The sequence below is a fragment of the Staurois parvus genome, unplaced genomic scaffold (genome assembly GCF_062004578.1).
Source record: "Staurois parvus isolate SC_StPar_1 unplaced genomic scaffold, SC_StPar_1.0 ptg001490l, whole genome shotgun sequence".
NCBI lineage: Eukaryota > Metazoa > Chordata > Amphibia > Anura > Ranidae > Staurois > Staurois parvus.
In genome coordinates, this window is record NW_028319286.1 from 839,995 (window position 1) to 863,351 (window position 23,357).

General features: G+C 44.1%; 1 protein-coding gene across 2 annotated transcripts; it reads left to right on the forward strand.

Annotated features, from left to right (window-relative positions):
• Positions 1-1,465: 1,465 nt before the first annotated feature.
• On the forward strand, positions 1,466-21,844 carry SNPH (syntaphilin). Of its 2 annotated transcripts, none has more exons than XM_089662557.1 (5): positions 1,466-1,545; positions 12,359-12,449; positions 12,567-12,671; positions 17,420-17,575; positions 18,774-21,844. In XM_089662557.1, the coding sequence occupies exons 1-5, from the start codon at positions 1,530-1,532 to the stop codon at positions 19,702-19,704; spliced, it is 1,299 nt and encodes a 432-aa protein (XP_089518683.1). In that variant the 5' UTR covers positions 1,466-1,529; the 3' UTR covers positions 19,705-21,844. The 2 variants fall into 2 exon arrangements, with proteins under 2 accessions (XP_089518683.1, XP_089518685.1); XM_089662559.1 differs by lacking the exon at positions 1,466-1,545 and adding an exon at positions 1,575-1,712.
• Positions 21,845-23,357: the final 1,513 nt, after the last annotated feature.

Consider the following 23,357-nt stretch of genomic DNA (forward strand, 5'->3'; position numbering starts at 1 on the left):
CAGTTCAGGGTACATATTTACACAGAGTCTCAAAAGATGTTAGGTAGTCAGGAAACTGGCAAGGACACGGGCCCCATGATCCCCTATTGCCCGGGGGCCCCATGAGTTGTCAGTCTGCCAAGGGTTTTGTCATACCAAAGTGGGGTAACTTCTGAAGAGCGATCTGCATTTGGATTTGCCCTTCTGAGGGCATTTGACAGGTGGTGATGAGGTAAACAAAATCAAACAAGGGCGTACTCTCATCGTGCATTACAGGTGGTGATGAGGCCTTATTTTCGCTTCCTCGCCGCCTGCTTTAACCCAATAATGCCGCAATTGCATGCGCTGCGAGTGGTTGCAGCACGGCCCCATTCAACTCAATGGGCAAGTTTGACAAGGGGTGGCACAGGTCAAATTCTGCAAGTTAAATAAAACGCAGCAGCCATGAAGCAAAGCCTGGAGGCCGCGGCAAGCGAGCAGTCTATTATTTTACAGTTTGTGTGGGTGACCATGGTGGGGGTGATAAAAACAAAGCTCAGCTGCCTGTTTTTACCTCTGCTCATCTGAAAGAGGCCTTGTGGTCAAAAAATCAATTGGAGATGTATTTAATCAATCATTGTTCACATATTCATTCTTCATGGCCATGGGCGGACTGACAACTCATGGGGCCCCCGGGCAATAGGGGATCATGGGGCCCCTGTGTCCTTGCCCAAACTAAAAAAAGCCTATGAAAAAGGTACCAGGGGCATCTCATGGGGCCCCCTACTGACCCCGGGCCCTCGAGCAGTGCCTGAGTTTACAAATGGTCAGTCTGCCCCTGTTCATGGCCCATGCAATTGGGCTGGGGTAGGGGTCATCCTTGGTCTCCACACTGTGTGGTACAAGCTGTCACTCTCCGTCATTGCAGGAAGTTGGAGGTACAGTAGCATCCATCCATCCCGGCCAGGGGCGGACTGACCATTTGGAAACTCTGGCACTGCCTGAGGGCCCGGGGTCAGTAGGGGGCCCCATGAGATGCCCCTGGTACCTTTTTCATAGGCTTTATTGAGTTTGGGCAAGGACACAGGGGCCCCATGATGCCCTTTTGCTCGGGGGCCCCATGAGTTGTCAGTCCGCCCCTGATCCTGGCCCAAGCTGAAGCCATGGAACTTTGTATAAATATCCCTCCCCCACCTTCCATGACGGATATCATTGGCTGGGGGAGATGCCTAGGGACAGGCTGGTCACGTGTGCACCTCCAGCCACCCTCAGGTGTCTATGGTGCCATTTGCAGGTGATCACCAGACAAGGGAAGGAATGATTGGTGCAGAAGGGGGGCTACAAATCATACACCCTTCATGGGTAGCAGGGGAGCCATATTGTGTCCATCGGGAGCCGCCCCATAGAAATCTACACACGGCACAATACGATCTGCTGTACGATGTGCCTCTCATTTGTTCTGTGTCTTTAAATGAAAGTGAGATGACGCATAGTCCCCGCCCCCCTCCCTGGTGTCCCCCATCCCTCTCCTCCCCCACTCCTCCTCCGCCGGCCGGAGCTGCGGCAGCATCATGCAGAGCCCCGCAGGTGACAGCGCCCGGGCCAGGGGTGCAGATTTGGGGGGTGCATGCCTCTGGGGTGCAGGGACTGCGCATAGGCTGGATGCGGGCCACAGGACACTTCCAGCTGTGTCTTCACATGGGGGGCTGTGTGTGTGGGCGTGTGCTGGATAGGTGCCGGTGGGGAAGTTGTAGGTAGGTGCCGGTGATTATGTGTAGGTAGGTGTGTGCAGACAGCTGTGCGAGTTGTGGGCGGCTGTATGTTGGATCCACAGTGCCTGGTGTGTGTCACCCAGAAGATCGGTGTGGATGCAATGTATCAATATGTGCCTCGCTGACTTCCTCCTCAATGTGCCACAGAGCCCGGGCTACCTATTCTTTTATATTTACTATTCCTTTCATCTGTGAAATGCTGAAGTTTGTCCGGTTTAATTTCTGATTAGGATCTTGAGCCCTTCTTGTCATTTTGGGGTTAATGTCCTGACAGCTGTTTGCAAAAGTGTTTGTTAATAAAAATATATATATATATATATATATAATATACCGGTTGTCAGGACAAATGACATGAAGGTCACATGATCCTATCGAAAATAAAACTGGAGGGGAAAATTATACATATTTGTTGTTTTTATTATTATTATTTATATTTTTATTATGTGTAAATACAATTATCATCCAGTGTCTTGTCCATCTATGTTTGCCATCGGGATGTTCCTGGATAGTGGGCTCACTTGGAGCATTTGATAAATCTGGTCTTTGAAGAGCTGAAGATCTGAACTATGTACAAAGCGGAGTCAGTTTTTGGCATTTTTTGGGTCGGTGTGCCAGTTTAGTTTGCAGATTGTTGTGCTATAAGGAATTCCTGGCCTTTTTATGATGATAGACCCCATTGATTGGGAGGTCACCTTGCCTTGTACATTGACCACCTTGGTTTCTTGCTGGAGGAAGAGCATCCCTGACGTATATACAGCCATCTGTTATATCTAGGACACCTTGGCTTGTATACAGATCCCTGTCAGGTGGCACCTATTTGCTGGGATTGCATTGCACCTCTGTGTGATTGGGTTCACGTTGACCGTGCACAAGGCCTACCTGTTCTCATTAGGGACAGTCAGACCTACACAGGGGGATGTTCAGTTACAACCAGGGGCGGACTGACCATTTGGAAACTCGGGCACTGCCCGAGGGCCCGGGGTCAGTAGGGGGCCCCATGAGATGCCCCTGGTACCTTTTTCATAGGCTTTTTTGAGTTTGGGCAAGGACACAGGGGCCCCATGATCCCCTATTGCCTGGGGGCCCCATGAGTTGTCAGTCTGCCCCTGGTTACAACACTGCTTGTGTGATTGGACATAGGAATATCAGGGTGTATACCCGCAGATCTACCGATCACACAAGCAGCGTTGTGCCCTCTCCTTTCCTCACGTACCCGGCATCATCCATAACATAACCTTTGTATCCAGCCATAAATCTTTGACTTATGATCGTTCTGTCAGTGCTCATATCTCCTCCATGTGCACTCTGCCATTCATTGCATTCCCTCTGGGTGTTCGCAGCAATGTGGCTGACTGCTCTGCCATTGTGAAGGTCACACATCTGCAGCTATACCATCTCACTTTGCTGCCCGCAAGGTTGGGGGCATCTGCTGTGTGTTGTGTTCGCAGCCTCACTGTGGTTGATGTGTGGGTGGATCTCTTGGGTCCAGAACGCTGCAAATCTGTGCTAGCAAGTCATTGCTGCAGATTGCAGTTTTCTCTTCAAATGTGCCCCAAAAAGGGATGCAGAGCCTGTGCTGATATCAGAAATGTACTGGATGTTTGTGTGTATAGGATCCGAATGCTTGTAGGCCTATAGAACTAATACAGAAAGGCAGTTTGTTACATCCCAGACTCCCGCCATATACTACAAGCACCTTTATGTTTTTGCATTTGCAGCAAAGTGATTTTTGGCGTTAAAGGATGGGTCTTTAGCTAGATGTGGCTGATGAAAGATGTTAGGGCCCTCGATGTGGGTGTTGTATGTTGCTTCCAGCTAGTAGTGGGTGGAGGAAATGAGAGGCTGAATCTGACACAGCTTGGAATCTTAATTCAGCATCATTCGTGTTGCTGGGGCAACCATGTGCGATGACTGAAGGGCAGGATGCCCAAGTCAGTGTATGACATCATCCTCTCTCTCCAAACCCTAATAATGACTGCTCCTTGAGGCCTTGTGTGTAGGCATGACTTGTTCACATATGGCATCCTCAGATTTACTGTCTAAATGGCTGTGTTGCTTGCTATAGTGGGAAAAACATTCAGTTTATAAAAGATTTCAGATATTTTTTTTTTTTTTTATCAACCGTATGCTTTTTAAGAATTCTTAGTTTGAAGTCTCTGAAATGTCAATTTAAAGTGTTACTAAACCCACAGCAGTACAATCAGTCTGTAGATGCAGTAAAGCATGCTTGTTATACTCACTGTGTAACCTAAGGGGTTAATCCTCCACATTGTGTAAAAAGGACGTTTGATCCTCTGTTCTCTGATCCTTCTCTTCTTACATTGTCCCCTAAATATCTCCTGATGGAACAGAGGTTTGGATTCACTCTGCAGATGCTCAGTTTGGTGTGTATTGCTTTTTTTTTTTCCCTTGGGAGAGTGCACGTGATTAGCACAGGGCCAATCAGCACTGTCTAGACAGATGTCATGGGTCATGCACCCTCATAGGACAATCAGGGGAGAATGAAAACTCCTCCTACAAGTTGTAACCAGTGCTCTGCTGGACACTGATAAGTCACAAGCCTGCTATATATTGCTAATGAGAAAAGGTGTTTAGCAGTTTATATTGACTAAAATAATTGCATTTAAATTTTCTGTGTACTGTGGGAGACCAGATATAGTGAATGCAGGGTCCGGGGAGAGCGGATATAGTGAATGCGGGGTCCGGGGAGAGCGGATATAGTGAATGTGGGGTCCGGGGAGAGCGGATATAGTGAATGCGGGGTCCGGGGAGAGCGGATATAGTGAATGCGGGGTCCGGGGAGAGCGGATATAGTGAATGCGGGGTCCGGGGAGAGCGGATATAGTGAATGCGGGGTCCGGGGGGAGCGGATATAGTGAATGCAGGGTCCGGGGAGAGCGGATATAGTGAATGCAGGGTCCGGGGAGAGCGGATATAGTGAATGCGGGGTCCGGGGAGAGCGGATATAGTGAATGCGGGGTCCGGGGAGAGCGGATATAGTGAATGCGGGGTCCGGGGAGAGCGGATATAGTGAATGCGGGGTCCGGGGAGAGCGGATATAGTGAATGCGGGGTCCGGGGAGAGCGGATATAGTGAATGCGGGGTCCGGGGAGAGCGGATATAGTGAATGCGGGGTCCGGGGAGAGCGGATATAGTGAATGCGGGGTCCGGGGAGAGCGGATATAGTGAATGCGGGGTCCGGGGAGAGCGGATATAGTGAATGCGGGGTCCGGGGAGAGCGGATATAGTGAATGCGGGGTCCGGGGAGAGCGGATATAGTGAATGCGGGGTCCGGGGAGAGCGGATATAGTGAATGCGGGGTCCGGGGAGAGCGGATATAGTGAATGCGGGGTCCGGGGAGAGCGGATATAGTGAATGCGGGGTCCGGGGAGAGCGGATATAGTGAATGCGGGGTCCGGGGAGAGCGGATATAGTGAATGCCGGGTCCGGGGAGACCGGATATAGTGAGTGCTGGGTCCTGGGTTTAGTAACACTTTAAATCAACCTGTTCACTTATTACAAAGATGTGATGATTGTAAACTATAATATGAATTATATATTGTAAATTAATTTTCTACTTTTAGAATTAATAATTCTATAAGTAGAAAATGTAAGATTGAGCTGAAAGCAATAAGGAGTCCTTATATCGGACTGTCAGATATCTGATTATTGGTTTTATTGGGTACAACAAATTTGCTGCTTATAGTGGACAATCAGAAATTGGGTGCTGAGGAGCTACAAGTTAAACATCAATACGAACTGATGTCCTGATATTTGTAGTTCTTCAGTACTAGAGGTCCTTTGCTTTCACTTTCCAGGAGCTTTTAGTAAAATTAAATCAATAAGTGATGCAATCATTTCACAGCGCTTTGATCAGCCAAATGAGTGAATTACATTAAGTACTTCACTGGTTGCTCCTGATTGTGTATTAGTAAATAATGGATCAGACTTCATTTATCAAAGTGTCCGAAACAAAAACTGCCCGTAATGCTTTGATGCCATAGACATTGGGTGTGACTCTTTCTGGTTGATCACTTTAACAAGAGGTTTGTATGTTGGACACTGATAAATGACACCCTTTTTATTTACCAATCATGGAAGTATTTTGCATATAAACTGACTTTAGCTGGATACCTTTTGTCACTGTAACACCATGGTAAAATCTTGGGTTTTGTGTGTATGATGTATGCTGGTTGGTAAGGATAAAAATTTAAATACTTATGCAGGCCATAGACGGTTCGTTTATCGGGCGATTTTTCGTCCAAAAGACGAAACATCGTTCGTTCTGTAAACCGATGTTGCCACAAATGATTGCGAAAATCGGCCGTTTTTCACAAATTTTTCCAGCATGACCGATAAAAGAAATGAGGGGGAACCGCGAAAATTGGCCGATGCCATTGCCCCACTAACAGTGCGAAATTCGTCCGATTGTTCTTTCGGACGATAATATCGGCTGATAAACGAACCGTCAATGGCCTGCATTAAATGTATTTAGAAATCACAAACAGGTGATGTTTTGCCGACTTGTTAGCAGCACAGCTGTACTAATTAATACTTGTGCAAAAGCAACTCATTAATGGCGTCACCTGTGACTGGACCGGAGCTTACCACGCTTTATATATGATTCCAGAGTTCCAATGTATCCAAACCCAAGAACAAAAATGTAGACACTCAGAATTTTTTTCACTTTCTTTTTTCACCTGGTGATCCTACCAATAACACCCTTCATGTTCTAGTTTGGCAATGGTTTATTATATGAATGAGCACTGTTACCCTTGGACGAGAAGAATGTTAGGACTACACAACACTGCCTCATCTCCATAAGACTAGGGTCACACCTATGCAGTTTGCGTTTGACCTGTTGCTGCATTTTTGCACCTGCATTTTTTTACGTGTTTTGGGGGTGTTTTTTTTTTTTTTGTTTTGTTTTTAATTTTTTCTTGCTTGGCAGATTTAAAATGTAAAATGCATCAAAAATACTGCAGAAATGCATCAAAAACGCACTACATGCATTATTGCAGCATTTCCATTGAAGTCTATAGAACCAAAAATGCAACTTTTTACGTTCACATCTCTGCATTTTCACCCGGTTTGTTTTTTTTTGTAAAGGGTCAGGGAGTTTTTTTTTTTTTTTTTTTTTTAACATCTCTCATGGGAAATCATGTTGAATGGACTGTACTGCGTTTCTGCAAATTGCTGCAGAAAACAGTTTGGTGTGCAACTAGGGTAACCTAGGAGGAAGGTGTTTTGTAGTTCACATACTAAAAATAGGCCAGGGCTAATAATTCTGCTGGAAATAAATATATAGAGAGTGCAATAAATTAGTAATATACTGGCTTTCTGTCAGAATCAACAGGTACATTGTCTGGTTGAAGAAAGACACAAGTCCATCAACCAATAAAAAGGAAAAAAAATGATACAGTCCTATATACGCAATCCTATACCAACAGGAGGCAAAAAAAACCCCAGCAAAGCATGATCCAATTTGCTCCTGCAGGGGGAAAACACTTCCTGATCCCCCGAGAGGAAATCTGATATTCCCTGGATCGACTTTACTTATAAATGTTATATCCAGTTCTATTCTGTGCATATTATTATTATTATTATTATTATACAGTATTTATAAAGCGCCAATAGTTCGCTCAGCGCTGTACATTACAGAGGGGAACAGAACATGTGACAGAACAATACCAATACAATGCAAAACATGAGGGGATCGAGGGCCCTGCTCCTTGGAGCTTACAATCTAGGAATAGTTGCCCACTCACAAAGAGATGATAGTTCTACTCTGTGCATATAGGAAATAATCCAGGTATTTTGTGCAGTAGTATATGTAACAGGCTAGAGAGTATCAAACAAGTTTATTGTGAGGGTTTACACTTACTGCATAGGTTGTGGGAGTGCATGCATTGATGAATCCTGGTGCCATTCACTTTCAGTAGCACCACAAGGCACTAAGGCAACGCATGGCAATGCACAGTACTGCATTGTAGCAACAATGTGTGTCTGACAGTCGGTACTTTACTGTGCGTTGGAAGCCTATTGTCAACTGTCTTAATGCACTGCATGTTAATGCATTGCACAAATATAAATGGGTGCTTACGTTTTTTTTTGTTTTTTTTTCCTTTCAACTATATAGAGTAGATAAACAAGGGTGAGTGTATTTGATTGTTGGTGCTGAGCTTTGCGTGTTTTTGAACGCATTTTGCTGCTTTTTTTGTTTTTGTTTTTTTTTTTTTGTTTTTTTGCACAAAAAATGCAAACCTGAGCTGGGGTACCATGAACAATAAATGGTACCACAAACATTACTTTTTTTTAATTATGTGTATGTATAATGTGTGTAATGTATGTATACGTGTGTGTGTATGTATACGTGTGTGTGTGTGTGTATGTATATGTATATATATATATATTGTGATGTGTGTGTGTGTGTATATATATATATTGTGATGTGTGTGTGTGTGTGTGTATATATGTATATATAGTGATGTGTGTGTGTGTGTGTGTGTGTGTGTGTATGTATGTATATATATATATATATTGTGGTGTATGTATGTATATATATATATATATATATATATATATATATATATATATATATAGTGATGTGTGTATGTATGTGTATATATATATATATATATATATATATATATATATATATATATATATATATATATAGTGTGTGTGTGTGTAGGAAATAAGTATTTGATCCCCTGCTGATTTTGAATGTTTGCCCACTCACAAAGAAATTCTTTTGAATTGTTGCTATTCTGTCTCTCAGTGTTACCATACACCTACCATTCGATTTTTAGACTGATCATCTCTTTGTGAGTGGGCAAACATTCAAAGTCAGCAGGGGATCAAACACACATTTCCTTCACTGTGTGTGTATATCTATATCTGCCATGTAAACAAAGCAAAACATAGGGAAAGTCTGTTTTTTCTTTTGGACTTTTCTGCCAACTCTTGGCAGAAGGATCCGGAGTTAATGGAAATATTTCAAAATGCTTGCGTCTTGGGCTCCAGTGTTTAGGTTTTGGCAAAGGACATAGGTTCACTGTCCAGCCTGCTGCTGGCAGCCTGTGAGATTCTATAGGTTCACCTTTCATAACCTGTTACATCCATTTTCGGGGTGTAACATGTTACGAATGGACCAGCCACCACTTCCTATTGTGACAGCTGCTGGGGGATCTTCTAATCCCCCACTAGTTGTCACATTTTTAAAAACCGTGTCATTCATTCATGGTGTTCTGTGAATGAACTACAAGTCCCGGTAACCTAAGCGGCTGTCGGCTTGTAGTACTCAATGAACTACCACGGCGCTGTGGAGCTCCGTGGTAGTTCATTGTTTCTTCCTGTCAGTATATCTGATATCCGTTTTCCCATACAGGCAAACAGATATAGTGGCAGGTCTGCAGGACACCTGCAAGTCACCAGCAATCTGCTGATCGCTGGTGCAATGCTTTAGTCTCCAGAAACATAAAAAAAGAATAAATTTACATTTGTTTACCTGCTAAAAATGTGAATTTAGTATTTGTTGTAAAAAGATGAACTTATCCTTTTAAAATTCGCTGCTTTATCATGAGTTTTGTATTTTGCCTGTAGAAGCGGCTCTGTGTTCTCCTGTGTCCATGCACATTAGGATAATTAGAGGCGTATTTTAGGCTCAATGTTTAAAGGCAGGGAAAAAAACTCTTCTGGTTTACATTTTTGATTGGAGCGTTCTAGCAGAAAAAAATGCTAAATTCATCTAAACTGTGTACAAAAACACTCTATATCAGCATTTTGTTTCTGCCTAGGGAACAGAAGGTTTTTCATACCTACCTTTAAATGCTGAGCTTAAAATTGTGTTTCTAAATGTGCTAATGTGAATGGACTGCTAGGATAACATTAGCTGCTTCTACAGGCAAAACACTAAACTCCTCTAGAAGAAGCGATTCCTTTTTTTTTTTTTTTTTTTTTTTTTTTTTAATTTTACAGCTGCAGCTTTCGAAACAGCAGTTCTGTTCTGTGCTAATTAGGCTTCTTGCACACGGGACGTTTTAATAATGCTGGTAACGTTAGCTGTGTAAAGTCTTGTTAAAAATAAAAGTTTTTCGGTATTTTTTTAGCATTTTTGTATTAGCTTTTAGTGGCATCTTGCCGCATTTTTTCATGTTTGAGTTTTTTTAGCATTCTTTTTTACGTCAAAAAAAGTCCAAAAACGCTGGTTTGCCGAGATTTCCTGCGTTTTGACATGTTTTTCAGCGTTCAAGCGCTTTTACAGCTAAAAAACTCCTCTAGAAAACCACTAGTCCTGTGTTTTTTTTTTTTTCCAGCCAAAAAACATCCCTGCCAAAAAACGTTGATTACAGTCTGTGTGTGTATGGACGCATAGGATAACATGCTGAGGGGAGTTTACTGGCTGTAGAAAAAAATGGCAAAAGCCAAAAACAGCTGCTGTAAAAATGTCCCGTGTGCAGGGGCGGACTGACCATTTGGAAACTCGGGCACTGCCCGAGGGCCCGGGGTCAGTCGGGGGCCCCATGAGATGCCCCTGGTACCTTTTTCATAGGCTTTTTTGAGTTTGGGCAAGGACACAGGGGCCCCATGATTCCCTATTGCCTGGGGGGCCCCATGAGATGCCCCTGGTACCTTTTTCATAGGCTTTTTTGAGTTTGGGCAAGGACACGGGCCCCATGATTCCCTATTGCCTGGGGGCCCCATGAGTTGTCAGTCCGCCCCTGCCCGTGTGTATGAGGATTTAGAGATCAGTAGTTGTCACCATACAGGGGGCGTGTCAGACTTCTGGAGGTTGACTGTTACTTTACCACAGAGCAGCAATCCTGGGGAAGTTGAGTTACTGGGACATAATTAAAAAAGACATCAGTTTATCGTATTAGGGCCCATTCACACCAGCAGCCGCACTAGAATGGTGTGCAGTACTATGACAGCAGTGGCAGTTCGCCAATCTTGGTGCATTGCACTGTTAAAGCAAACTGTACATAAGCTCATTGTATTCTATTGGGCATAGTACACTGCGATATTTTGTGTTTCGCTGCACTGCGCTTCTTTTCTTTCCACACACAGCACCAAAACATAGTGGTGTGAACTGGCCTGATGGGGAACAAGACTTCCATTAGACCTGATTGTCGAAAGTAGATAATAGAAAAGGTGATCTTACTGCTTGATCTCCAAATTAAATTTCCTCTATATATAAAGATTTGTCTGATCTGCATAGCATCAAGCGATAGTGTGGGGTTCTTCAAATTTGGACATATGGGCATATTTAGGAAAACTGATAATTTCCTGATGAAGATAATTTGCTGAATTTGGCAGATTCCTGATGTGTTTCCTCATCCTTAGTAACAGCATTATGATTTATTATTCAGGATATGGTGTTGTGCAGAGTCCTTGCTGAGCTGCTGGAAGAACCAGTTGCAGCGCTGATGTGGAAGCTGCAGATCTGGGCCTAGTCCACACAGTTTTTTTTTTTTTGGTTTTTTCTTTGCGATTTCTCCCTGTTTTTGTGCTCAGTATAATTGCAGTTGTAGCAAAATGTATTGTTTTTTTGCAATCGCTCATTGTTTCAAGCGGCTTGAACTTGTACCGTTTTCTAGATATCAACATCGACTCAATAATAACTGCACATGTGTAGTACTGTCTGCATTCACAGAACACTTGAGTGTGCCATGAATGCAGAGAATGCTGTGTAGTGATGGCGACTCCCATGCATGCACGGGGGTGACGTTATCACAACCTGGCCATTCAAACCTGGAAGGAAGACTGGGTGAAGATGGAAGCACTAGGAGCAGTAACAGCTCAGCTCTGGAGGGCTCCTTTTTTGTAGAGTTTACTGCCGTTTTATTACATTTATTGCAGACACTTTCTCTGCTTTTGGCTTGTAAAGGATCCTAAATTATGTAAAGCCTTTACATAATTTTTATTTTTATTTTTTAAATCCTCAGTGCTGCTCATCTATTGCATTCTCTTTTTGACCACTTCTTTCTGCATGTTCTTGTAGTCTCCTTTGAAAGCCTATGTGACAGTGAAAATGCAGGGCATAGTTGGTGGACAGGGGCAGCGTGTTGTCACCTATCACAGGAAGCACCTAAACAAGGAGCTTCATGGCAGGATCACTGGAGATTATTTTAAAAATGTTAAACTGCTTTTTGTAGTTACATTAAGTCCTCATGCACACTGCAGCTAAAAAAAAAAGCTTCTTCAAGCATTTGAGTTTTGTGTTTTTTATCTCTCTGCCTGTAAACTCCCCCTACGTTCGCCTATGTGTCCATGCACACTGTAGGTGTTGTCAGGAGTTTAGTGGCAGGGGGTGTTACAGATGGAAAAAAACTCATCCGTACTTTCAGGAGAGGAGCTTTTGAGCATAAAAATGCTCAAAAATGCATTAACGTGCGCTCCCACCACATTTTAATAGTTAGAATTCTGGTGAATGGAATGCATCAACGCCAGATGCTTTTTACCACATTTTTAATGCTGCAAACTCTTGTAGGAGGAAAAAATGTTTTAAGCTTACAGTGTGTGAGACCTTACACGTTCAGGCCTTTATGAGAATGTAGTATTTGGTGGGGAAATGTTCTCCCTTTATAGCCAGTCTTATACTGCAAATATTTTTTTTCCTGCTGTAGGAGGTGCTCTCTGCCGCCCTCTGGCGCCCCCTTGCTGCAGTGCCCCAATGTCTGTCCCTGGAGGCAGGAGGCCATCTATTGGTTCGCGTAGGTAAGTCTGCCATCTGTGTTGTGCAAACTTTTTTTTTTTTTTTTTTTTTTTACAGTTGCTATGCATTGCAAATTTTGCTTTTTGTCTTTTTTTTTTTTTTTTTTTTTCCCGCCACAGACGAGCTTCCCCTCCTGTCTCCATGAGGGACCCATATGGAACATCCTCTGTTAGCAGTAGCACCTCCAGCTCCTACAAAGGAAGTGATAGCAGTCCCTCGTCAAGGTATAGTGCATACAGTGTCTTGAAATGAATAATCTGCCAACTGAATCGTGCTTTTAGAAAGGGCAAAGTGGTATCAAGAAGTTCCCATAATGTAAAAGCTAAATTTGAAATATGTTAATTTAGGCTGGCTATTAGTAGGATGATTTCTGATCTCTTGGCTTTCTTTCATGGTACACCAGCAACAAGTCTTAAGCCGTTTGTTGTTTTGAAATGAATATTAAATTAATAAACTATTTCGGAGGGGGGAATCCCCTTATAATGGCTCCAGCAGGTGGGCTGAATGGGGAACTCAAATGTACAACTACCAATACGCCAATCCTTGGAAGCAGTAAGAAGCTGCTAGATGAACTGTTTCTGGACAGAAATTCAAATACTAATTTGCTAGTTTTGTAATCTTACATAGCCAGTGAGAATTTGGTAATGATGGCCATTGTTGAGGTTGCACACTGGACACTGGTCACAACCAGTCAGATGAAGAGTAGAGAATGATCGATGAAATGTGACTGACTCCTCTAGAGAAGTCTTATTTTTCCTCTCTAGTCATTGTACATGAGCCTTATTGTTGTCAGCCCAGGAGCATCCCAAAGTACAGAGAGCTGCATTAGTACTGAATAAGCATGTTCTCTGTGAAACAGCAGAATAGGCACATAGCGGGGAAGCACTGGGACATCCAGACCTAATAACATCTGATTGCTTAGTGAACCCAGCTTGCTTACTAGTCTGATTATCTGTAAAGCAGGGAAGTGTTACTTTATGTAACTTTTATTAGGGAGAGTGCAAAAATCTATCTTCATATTCTCTATCTCTTTGCCCCAGTTCAGAAATGTGCAGGGAAGGAAGAACCTGGAAGTGCTCAAATAAGTATGTTAATGTAGCACACAGTATTTGAGGACATAACCACGTCGAAGGGAACTATCGACTGGGCCAGCCATGTGGTGGCGTTAATGGGGACACAACTATGCAGGATGGGGCAGTATCAATACTAGAGGAATCATGGGTAGAGGGAACACAGATTTAAGAATAAGGGGAATGGGATGGGGTGCAGAGGCCTATCCATTTATGTGAGGAGGATAATGTTCTACAGTTACTAAAAACTCAACTTTTATTTATTACAGGTACTAGTATAGTACATTTACATCAGTCCCTAACCCTCAAGGGGCGTACAATCTAAGGTCCCTAACCCTCAAGGGGCGTACAATCTAAGGTCCCTAACTCACATTCATACAAACACATACTAGGGCCAATTTTAGACAGGATCCAATTAACCTACCAGCATGCCTTTGGAGTGTGGGAGGAAATGGGAGTACCCAGAGGAAACCCACGCAGGCACATTTTAAGACTCTACCTTATGCATGTCTCATGCAGCCTTGTGCTCATATGAACAGACAGGCCTTCATGCAAGGGGCAGAGTTAAAAAGCTACTGAAAGGTCAACTTTAGATTGAGCTCCAGTCAGTGACTTTTCTTAGGCTAAACGGATATCATCAGTCTGTAACTGGCAGTAGGAAGCCTTTCTTTCTTCTCCATCTTATATTGTTTCCTAAGGGAGGATTGGACTCTGGCAAACAAAAAAAAGAATAAAAAGCCAGCCTGGGATAACCCCTCCTCGTTCCAGCATTCCTTTTTTGGATGATGAATGTCTTTTATTCAGCTCTTCTAAGGAAAGACTAACCCTTTTTACTAGCTTTTTTTTCTTCGATCAGGATTCCTACTTTGACTGCATCAGTTGGTCTCATCATGGCAGGTATCCTAATCGGCCTTTCCTCAGCTTGACTTTGGGGTGCTGGACAATGTTAGTCTGGACATTGCAGGCATGACTGGTTGGAATGTGACCTTTAGGCACTGAGCTCTGCTTTGGCGCCTTGCAGACATTGTGTACTGGTAAGTTAGCCGTGAAACGATTTCCTGGTCCAGAGCTATGGCATTGCCTCAGCACTTGCCCTTTTGCTGAAGAGTCTTTGAAGTAGGCCATTTGGGCTGAGCAACGGGAGCTACCTTGTTGTTTGGATTACTGAGCGCCTTCAAATTTGCTACTTTGTCATTTTCGCTGCAGAATGGGTTCTTTCCTGGGTGGAGTGTCAATCACATCCTTTGCACTCTTTCCCCCCATTTAGCATTGAGTTGGCACATTCCCACTGCTCTTCATGCTTGCAAAGGCAATGTGGAACTCTGATCCTCGGTCTGTTCCTAGTGCCCACCTACAGTGAATTGGTCAGTTCTGGTCGGCTGATCTTATACCTATAGCTAAACAGTTGCCTTGTAGTAAGTTACTGGATGTCAGCCTTGTGATACATTATTATTATTATACAGTATTTATAAAGCGCCAATAGTTCGCTCAGCGCTGTACATTACAGAGGGGAACAGAACATGTGACAGAACAATACCAATACAATGCAAAACATGAGGGGATCGAGGGCCCTGCTCTTTCGAGCTTACAATCTAGGAGACACATGTTCGATTCTAGACAAGGAGGCCAGTTCTTCTGTGTCAGGTGCCTCCAATTTACACCCCACTAACAGTTCTGTGCTGTGTGCCTACTAATGTTACGGACACTGGCAACCTTGAAATTTCTCCTCTGCTAGAGTGATCTCTGGAGTCTTCCCTAGCTCAGTTGGACATGGCCACCTCCTGCTGTATCCAAGTCCCCCTTAACTGCAGTCCTGCAAGATTTCATGGGTCAGTTAGCACAGATGCTTGAAAACCCTGACTGCAGAGACCTCAAGCATGTTCCTGTGCCTTCCTCTATTCATTATCTGATCTGCCTGCGGCCTCCATAAATTCACTCGCCAACACTCTAATGCAGCCATTCTCAACCTTTTCAACACAGAGGAACCCTTGAAATAGCTTCCAAGTCTCAGGGAACCCCTGCTAAAAAGGTCTATATCTACAACTCCTCATACACCAGTGTAATGGTCCGTGGGAAAATGCTCCTTAGGCATGTGGTCAGTGGGAAGAATCCCCCCCCTTACAGATAGCTAAAAAGATCAATGGTGTCAGCAGGAACCAATCTGAGAGGCAGAAATTGCTCAAGAAACCTCTAGCAATCTTTTGGAGGAACCCTAGTTGAGAAACCGTGCTCTAATGCCAAGTCTGTCCAGTCCTTGACAGATGGACCTGTCTCCGAGGAGTCGCAGTCTTCTGCCATCACTTCCAAACTAAGAGAGACCATTTTGGCTCTTAATGATGCAATATGTATGCACCACTTTAAAACTTGAGGATCAGCCTATAGCCACTACCAGCGCTGTTCCCAGTCTGCGATCCTTCCTAAGACTGCCAAGACTTCCCCAGCGCTCCTGCAGTTCACGAGCTTCCCTAGTGGAGACCTGAAAACCTCCTGGCGATAAGTTTGTACATCCCAAGTACCTAGTTCTATATGCATTTGAGAATGACTTTGTTAAAATGTGTGACGCCTTTGTGGATCCATCAGTATGCCGTCCTAACAGAGTGTCTACCATCCAAGTGGAGGATGCAGCTGCCTTTTAAGGACCCATCTCTGATCACTCATGCAGGCCCTGCGCTGTAACCTGTTTTCACCATGACCTTTATCTGTCAAACACTGACTGGTCTGAAGACATCAGATGTGATCTGATCGCTGTGGCAGCTTATTCCTGTCACAACATTTAAAACTCATCCATGCAGCTTTGAGCTACAGTGTGGATATGTTTCTGGTCTACCATCTTTTTAATATGAATCCCGTGTCTGTAAACATGGGGGGGGGGGGGGACTCGCTGGCTAAAGTGTTGGACTGTGGAGTCTTCAGCTAAATATAGATTTCTCCACATGAACTTCAAAGGATTGCCCTGGATACCCCCATCAAGAATGTTACAGGTGGCAAGAGCCTAAGGCTCAGTCTAGGCCAATGTTTGCATTGCCCAATGTAACACAATAGTATCTATTTTATTGGAAGACATCAAAACTAGTCATGTGAAAACATTGTTCCAATGGCATTTGTTTGACCGATGTTCTCACAAGAAAAACTGATGTTTAGAAATGTACTTTTGATGTGTGTCTATAAAAATCACAATCTGGCTCTGTGTACATTTATAACGCATTCAAAACACCTTGTCATTTCTGATGGTCCTCATGAGGTCTTTTGTTCACAAATCTTACCAGGTGGGTTTTCAGGCCTCGCCTGATGCTGGCTTCCATTGCAAGATCTTCCAGGTGGATCTTAGAGCAGACAGTCCCCAGTTCTGGTGTCAGTTGGACTGCTATTGGATGTCCAAAACGATGAGACTTTCTGTGTTCCTCAGTGGATGAGAAAGATAATAGGATTTTTGTACTCTGCAGAAAATCCTTTTCTTGGAGTCCATTGAGGGACAAGGGTCTTTCCTCTCAGCTGTTGATAATACTGTGCTACAAAACTGAGGCATGCTGGGAGTAGGAGGGCCTACATCTTTTATTTTATTTTTATTTTTTTCCAGTGTCCAATCTTCCTCTGGCAGCAGTCTAATTCAAAAAGTGTCCTTCACTGGAAAGAAAAGCAGATGAAGGCGTTGTCAAGGGGATTACTGTGATAAGAGATGCCATTAATCCCTGTTACCTTAACACATTATTTGTCATACTTGTACTAAGCATGACAGAATATATCTGATGATCAGTTCACTTGGCAGAAGAAAAGAGAGAAAGATATAGAATGGGAGTGTAAGCCTGGAGGGAGTTTCAGGAAACATGTCGGGCAATACAAATATTCATGTCTTTTATTTTAAGCTTTTCTTTTATGTTTTTTTTTTTTTTTTTTTTTTTCAGTTTAAGGCGGTCAAATAAATACAGTCTGTGCAGTGAAAACCATGGGATCAAGCCCCCCACCCCAGAGCAATATCTCACCCCCCTGCAGCAGAAAGAGGTCTGCATCCGCCACCTGAGGGCAAGACTGAGGGACATGCAGGAGGCACTTCATGAAAGGTGAGATCACATATTGTAAATCCTACGGACAATCTTTCCATGTACAGGTGGGAAGACAAGGGTGGGGTGTACTTGGTTTTCTCAGTGCTTACGATTGCTGCATGGCCTAGTGCTGCTACATGAGGATAGTGAGAGAGTCCTTCAACTGCAAGCTCCATCTTGAACTTGCTTTCCTCTCTCCTGATTGGAGTATCAAAAAGCTGGGTGCATTAATGTGTACCTACTACTTGCCTGTGCACCTTTTTTTAGGTTCTGTTTTTAATGCCATCATCCTCATTATCCTCATAATGCATTAGCATTTGGAAATAAATTGAAACTCTGGGAATTGTCCTGTCCTAAAGGATGGTTTCAAGAGTTATGGGAATCTTGGTATCGTAGTTATATTGTACGTAGAGAAGATCCGATAAATATGTCGACACAAGTAATAAACGAGAATGGCACAGCTGAGCCACAACATAATACATGTGGGGGTATAGGGATTATATTAGAAAGTCCAAAGGTCCAAAAATATCTGTTGCATCTCCTCAATGAGACTGAAGTGATCTCTGTAATATATAAAGGGAACAGCAGAGGGCGCCAACTAAGCACAGTATATAGGAAAAAACTATAAATAAGTGGCAACTCACAAGGCGCATAAGGATGAGAGCACTGGGTGGATGACAAGCCCTTGTCCTTATGCACCTTGTGAGTTGCCACTTGTTTTTAATAGTCTTTTCCTATATACTGCACTTGGTTGGTACTTTGCTGAGTTTTTTTAAATACATTTGACAAGCAGCCCAGTGTGTTGGCAAACATTTTTCTGCTTCCCTGCGCTGCTCTTGAGCATGTAATAAATGGTTGTCTTTTATTTTTTTACAAACACCAACTGAGATTTGGTGACGCTGCCCCTTTTTGCAGGCCCTGCCCCAGATTTACTTTCCTTGTCTTGAACAAGCTTCCCTACTTTAGTGTAAATGATGTAAGCGCACCCATTCCATCTTTTGTCAGACATATCGTCAGTAGATCTGCCCGAGTATAGATGTACCAATATGATAAAATATTATACACCATTTGAGCTTGTTAATAGTGAGCACAAATAGAGTATGTTACTTTTTTTTTTTACTTTGTGAATGTTAATTCTGTTATGTCAGCTCACATATTCATCTTTTTTTTTTTTTTCTCTTTCACCCCAAACTTGCTCTGGGTGGTACTGATTCAGAGACTCTGAAGTTGATGAGCTGCGCTCGCAGCTGAGCCGGATGCAAGAGGACTGGATAGAGGAAGAGTGTCATCGGGTCGAGGCACAGTTGGCACTGAAGTCGGCGCAGAGGGAAATCCAGCAGCTTCGTGAAGTCATGGATAGTGTCCGGGGACGGCTAGGGGAAGGTGATACAGGGGTCCAGAAGTATTTTGCTGACATCACGTTGCAGAACCGTAAGCTGGAAAATCTTCTGCAGAACATGGAGTTGGCACAGGATGGGGCAGAAGGTGGAGGTTCCGCTGGGGACTCTCCTGCCCGCTCTCTCACCCGCAGCTCTACCTACACCAAACTGAGCGAGCCTCCTGTTGGAGATCGCCACTCTCAGGACACTGGGGATAGCGGGTATGCTGACAGCAGTGCTGTCTCTTCTGGCACAGAGTTCTACCTTGGCGAGGGTCCTTTGTGTCTCAGTGTGCAGCCGCCTCCGCTGTGCGCTGAGGCTGCTGTTCAGGCCAGCAGTGTGAGTGACTGTGCTGTTCAGACGGACGAAGCTGCGGGCACCCCTGAGCCTGACACAATCATAGAGAAGGTCCTGCAGTCACAGACAGCTGGCATCCTTTCGCCCCAGGACCCCAAAGAGCCAGAAGCAGCCAATCCTGACTCAAGCTGTGTAGTGCTGGTCACTGAAGGAGCCTCTGGGGCTGAAGGTGGGGAAGCAGAGGAACCTGCTGCACCTCTTAGTTACTGGAGCCGGCACTTTGTAGTGGACTTATTGGCTGTGTTGATCCCTGTGGTACCCACGGTTGCCTGGTTATGCCGCGCTGAGAGGCGCCAAGGACAGCCAGTGTATAACATTAGCTCTCTGATGCGTGGCTGCTGTACAGTCGCTTTGCACTCCATTCGCAGGATCAGCTGCCGCCCTGTCAGTGCCTCCACAAGCCAACCCTAACTTTGGCTGTCCCCATACCCTGAACTTTAGCACTTTGTTGGACTCTTGTCACCCCCCTTTGTATCTTGCCTGTGAACTGGAGGGGTAGACGGGAGATGAGCTGGAGACTTACTTTGCTGAGGATAATCAGTGATCAGACGTTATGGAATATATCTGAGTAATCATGAAAAACAAAAAAAAAAACAGCACGCGTCCTAAGATAGAGAATCAAAAGTGTTGACTGGGGAGGGGGGGGGGCTTTCACTGTCACGGCTGGGGGGGCTATTGGGATAATCTACTCAGTTCATATGGTGTGATTGGTTGTGTCCATTGTACATACCTCTAGGTCCATTATATAGTCGCTGCTGATCACAGCCCAGACACAGGATGTGTATGTGCCCCATGTCACCTGACCACCTGCCCCTGTCTGTGTCTTTAGAGTGTAAACTATCCTATATGTCACACACATGCAATGCCGCCTGCTCTCATGTGTGCACTCTCTGTGCCTGTGTATGCTTGCACACCACAGTATCTGGTGGAGAGCTGAAGGAACAATGCATTGCCATTGAATGTATTCTGTACATATATGTTGTGTGTGTGTGTGGAGCAGTGCTATGTATATGTAGACGGGTGCATGCCACATGCTGGACTGCACTGGTTTGAGGCCCAACTGATGTCACCTTGATGGTACTCGTCCCTGGCTCTTACCCATTCCCTATATAGTTTATTGATTTTTGAGGGTTTCTTTGCTGCTGTTTGGACATTTGTCCTCAGGTGTGACTTTGCCATGTGTGCACCAGACCCCATTGTGCTTGTAGGCAGTGATAACCCGATATTTTATATATTCCTCCTACCTCTGTACAATGGAGTGCATGTAGGCCCAACCGCTCCTACCTCCCTTCATGTTACTTTGTCCATTTTATATCACCCTTTAAGGGGCCGGCACACATCTGGTAAAACTGAAGGCAATTGTTTTTTTTCTTTTTAGTTTGGATTAATACACCTGTCAGGTTTGTATTGCTGTGAAAGTAAAAGAAAATCCCCAAATGGTATGTTGTGCCTAGGACAATAATAAAGGGGATATCTTCCAGTGGGGGTGTTCTAGTCCTGGTAACCTGGCGACAACCAGGGATTCCTTTTACTTTTAGCAATTTCCTCTCACTTCCTGTTGTGGATATGGGACAGGAAGTGAATGGAAATCTCCCCAATGGGACACAGATGGCAGAAACAAACTGATGGGTTATAACCCTCCCTAACTTTCCTTTTAGTTCTACTTTAAATATAGTTGCCAAAGTTTCAGTTGACAGATGGACTCTTAAAATGTGAAGGAATATATGGCTGACTTCCTGTCAGTAATCAGTATTGAAGTTGGTCAGTTTGTGCGATCGGCTTGTTAGGTCTGATCCCATAGAGCAATAGCTGCCCTGAAACAAATACTGAAATTGGGTTTCTCGTAGTTTTGCGTACATTTTAAATAGTCGAGTGTTGTTGGTTCTTTTTACAAAAGGTAACTGGCACGATTAGGCTCCTAATAGAGAAATGAATGCTGACGTTTGTCACCGGATTGCAAGTCTCTGCGTTTGTTGCATCGTTTTGGCATGTCGCACGATTTGGTTGTGGCTCATTGCTGAGACACGCTGCTAAGCCTCGCTTCCAACTGCATCACATGAGGACATTTGCCTCCCTTTTTCCTCCCAATCCTCTGACCTCCATTAGGCCCGTGCACTTGGGGGTGGTGCTTCCCGTATATGTTACCCCCCATGCCCTGCTGGAGTGACAGTGTCTGTGCTGGTCGCTTACATTGCAGTGTGTGTAATGCCCACTTGGAAGATCTCTATAGGCATTACCACAAACTCCGCAGGGCTGTCCCGCACTAACTTGTTTTCGGCACTTCAAAATGTTTTTGTTTTTTGCACTTACCTGATTCTTCTTAGATTCCTGGGAGCCGGTGAACAGAATGGAAAACCTTGGTCACTTGTCTCCCTGACACCGAGCTTTGCGGACAGGTAACTGTAGCTACTACCAGAATGAAGTCACTTATAAAGCTATAAATCTATATATATATAGAGAGAGAGATATATCTATTTTTGATGTTGCTTGTCATTTGCTGTCTGTCCTGCTGAATGTATTAAACTGGCCTGAGCCACAGTCATGAGCCATATCTGATTTTTCTAGTGGTCTCTCCTGTCCTGGTATGTTGAGAGTTAATGGCAAGTGGCAGTTTGCATTTTATTGTTCATTGTAAATAAAAAGACCTTTATTACTGGACCCATCACGGGAGAGCTGTGATTTCATTTACCTCGCCATCTGCTGGTGAGATCTGGAACCGCAGCTCTCAAGTTCAATTTACATCTCACCACAGGGCTGCTACAAAATAGGTCACCTGTATACTTCCCTTTCTGGTGGTCTGGGTATTGAAAAACTGCCACTTTTCAGTTCCTCAGCCACTGTGAATATTCTACACTTTCAGGTGTGTATATATATACCTGCTCCTCAAGTTGCTGTGGTTCCTCCCTTCAACTTGTATGTCCTCACTGGTTGTACAAGATGGGGGAGGAGGAACTACAGCGGCAGCAGGAGCAGCAAGTATTTGACCCATCTGATGGTGGAATATTTGCTGCGTCGGGGATGTAGAAATGCTGCGGCTTTGGAATACATTGGCTGCCAGATTATTAAGTACATCAATTCTCCTTTTTTTTGTAATTCCTTTTTATACATTTTTTGCAAAGTAGCCAAAATACGTATAAAATATACAGTACAGAAAAGTTATATAACAAATGGCAGTATATGGGCGAACATAACCAATCATCAAGTAAACAGCAGCATGGTAAAATCAATTCTCCTTTTGCAGGTGAACTATTTTGTAAAGGTGGCCAAGTGGTGACCGGGTCTCTATAAGAGATGAGGAGTGTTTTGTCAGTCTGTATTTTTTCATGCCACAAATATGGTGATAGTACAGTAAGAAAACACCTCAAAGGGGTTTTAAAAGTAAGGCCTCTTTCACACGGGGGATCCCATCAGGTCCAATTGTCAGTTTTTCAGGCGGAGCTGATCGAAGATCTATGCATTACTATGGACAGGCAGGTGTGAATGAACTTGTGTTCTACCTCCTGAATCCAATCCAGTCTGTGAAAACAACTGTAAGGGATCCATTCTCTTCCATTTAGGTGTATTGGATCTGAGGGTGGCTAAGTGTTAATAGACAGCAGAGTCCCTTTTACTCCCAGCCACCCATAGAGCAGAATGGGCTGTGTCCATGTCTGATCGGCAGACACAGATGTGTCATCTGCCCCTACTCTGCCCAGATCAGCAGGGGATCTGTGAGTGGATTACCTTCTGATCAGGAATCCACCCCCTGTGAAAGGGGGCCTTAGTCTACACCCGGGGTCTCCAAACTGCGGTCCACAGGCCAGGTATGACGCTTTGCTTGCCGTTATCCGGCACTATTCCTTCCACTGATACCAGAGATGGGGAACTAATTTTTCCACTGAAACCAATTATGGGGCACACGTCCTTCCAATGACGCCAATGATTGGACACTATACTTTCCATTAACACCATTGATGTAATTTTTTTTTTTTTTTTTACTCCTACTGACCACCAATATCTACCTATGCCGGGGTATTTTCTACTCCCACTGGCCACAGTCCGGCCCCCTCTGAAATTTAAAGGGC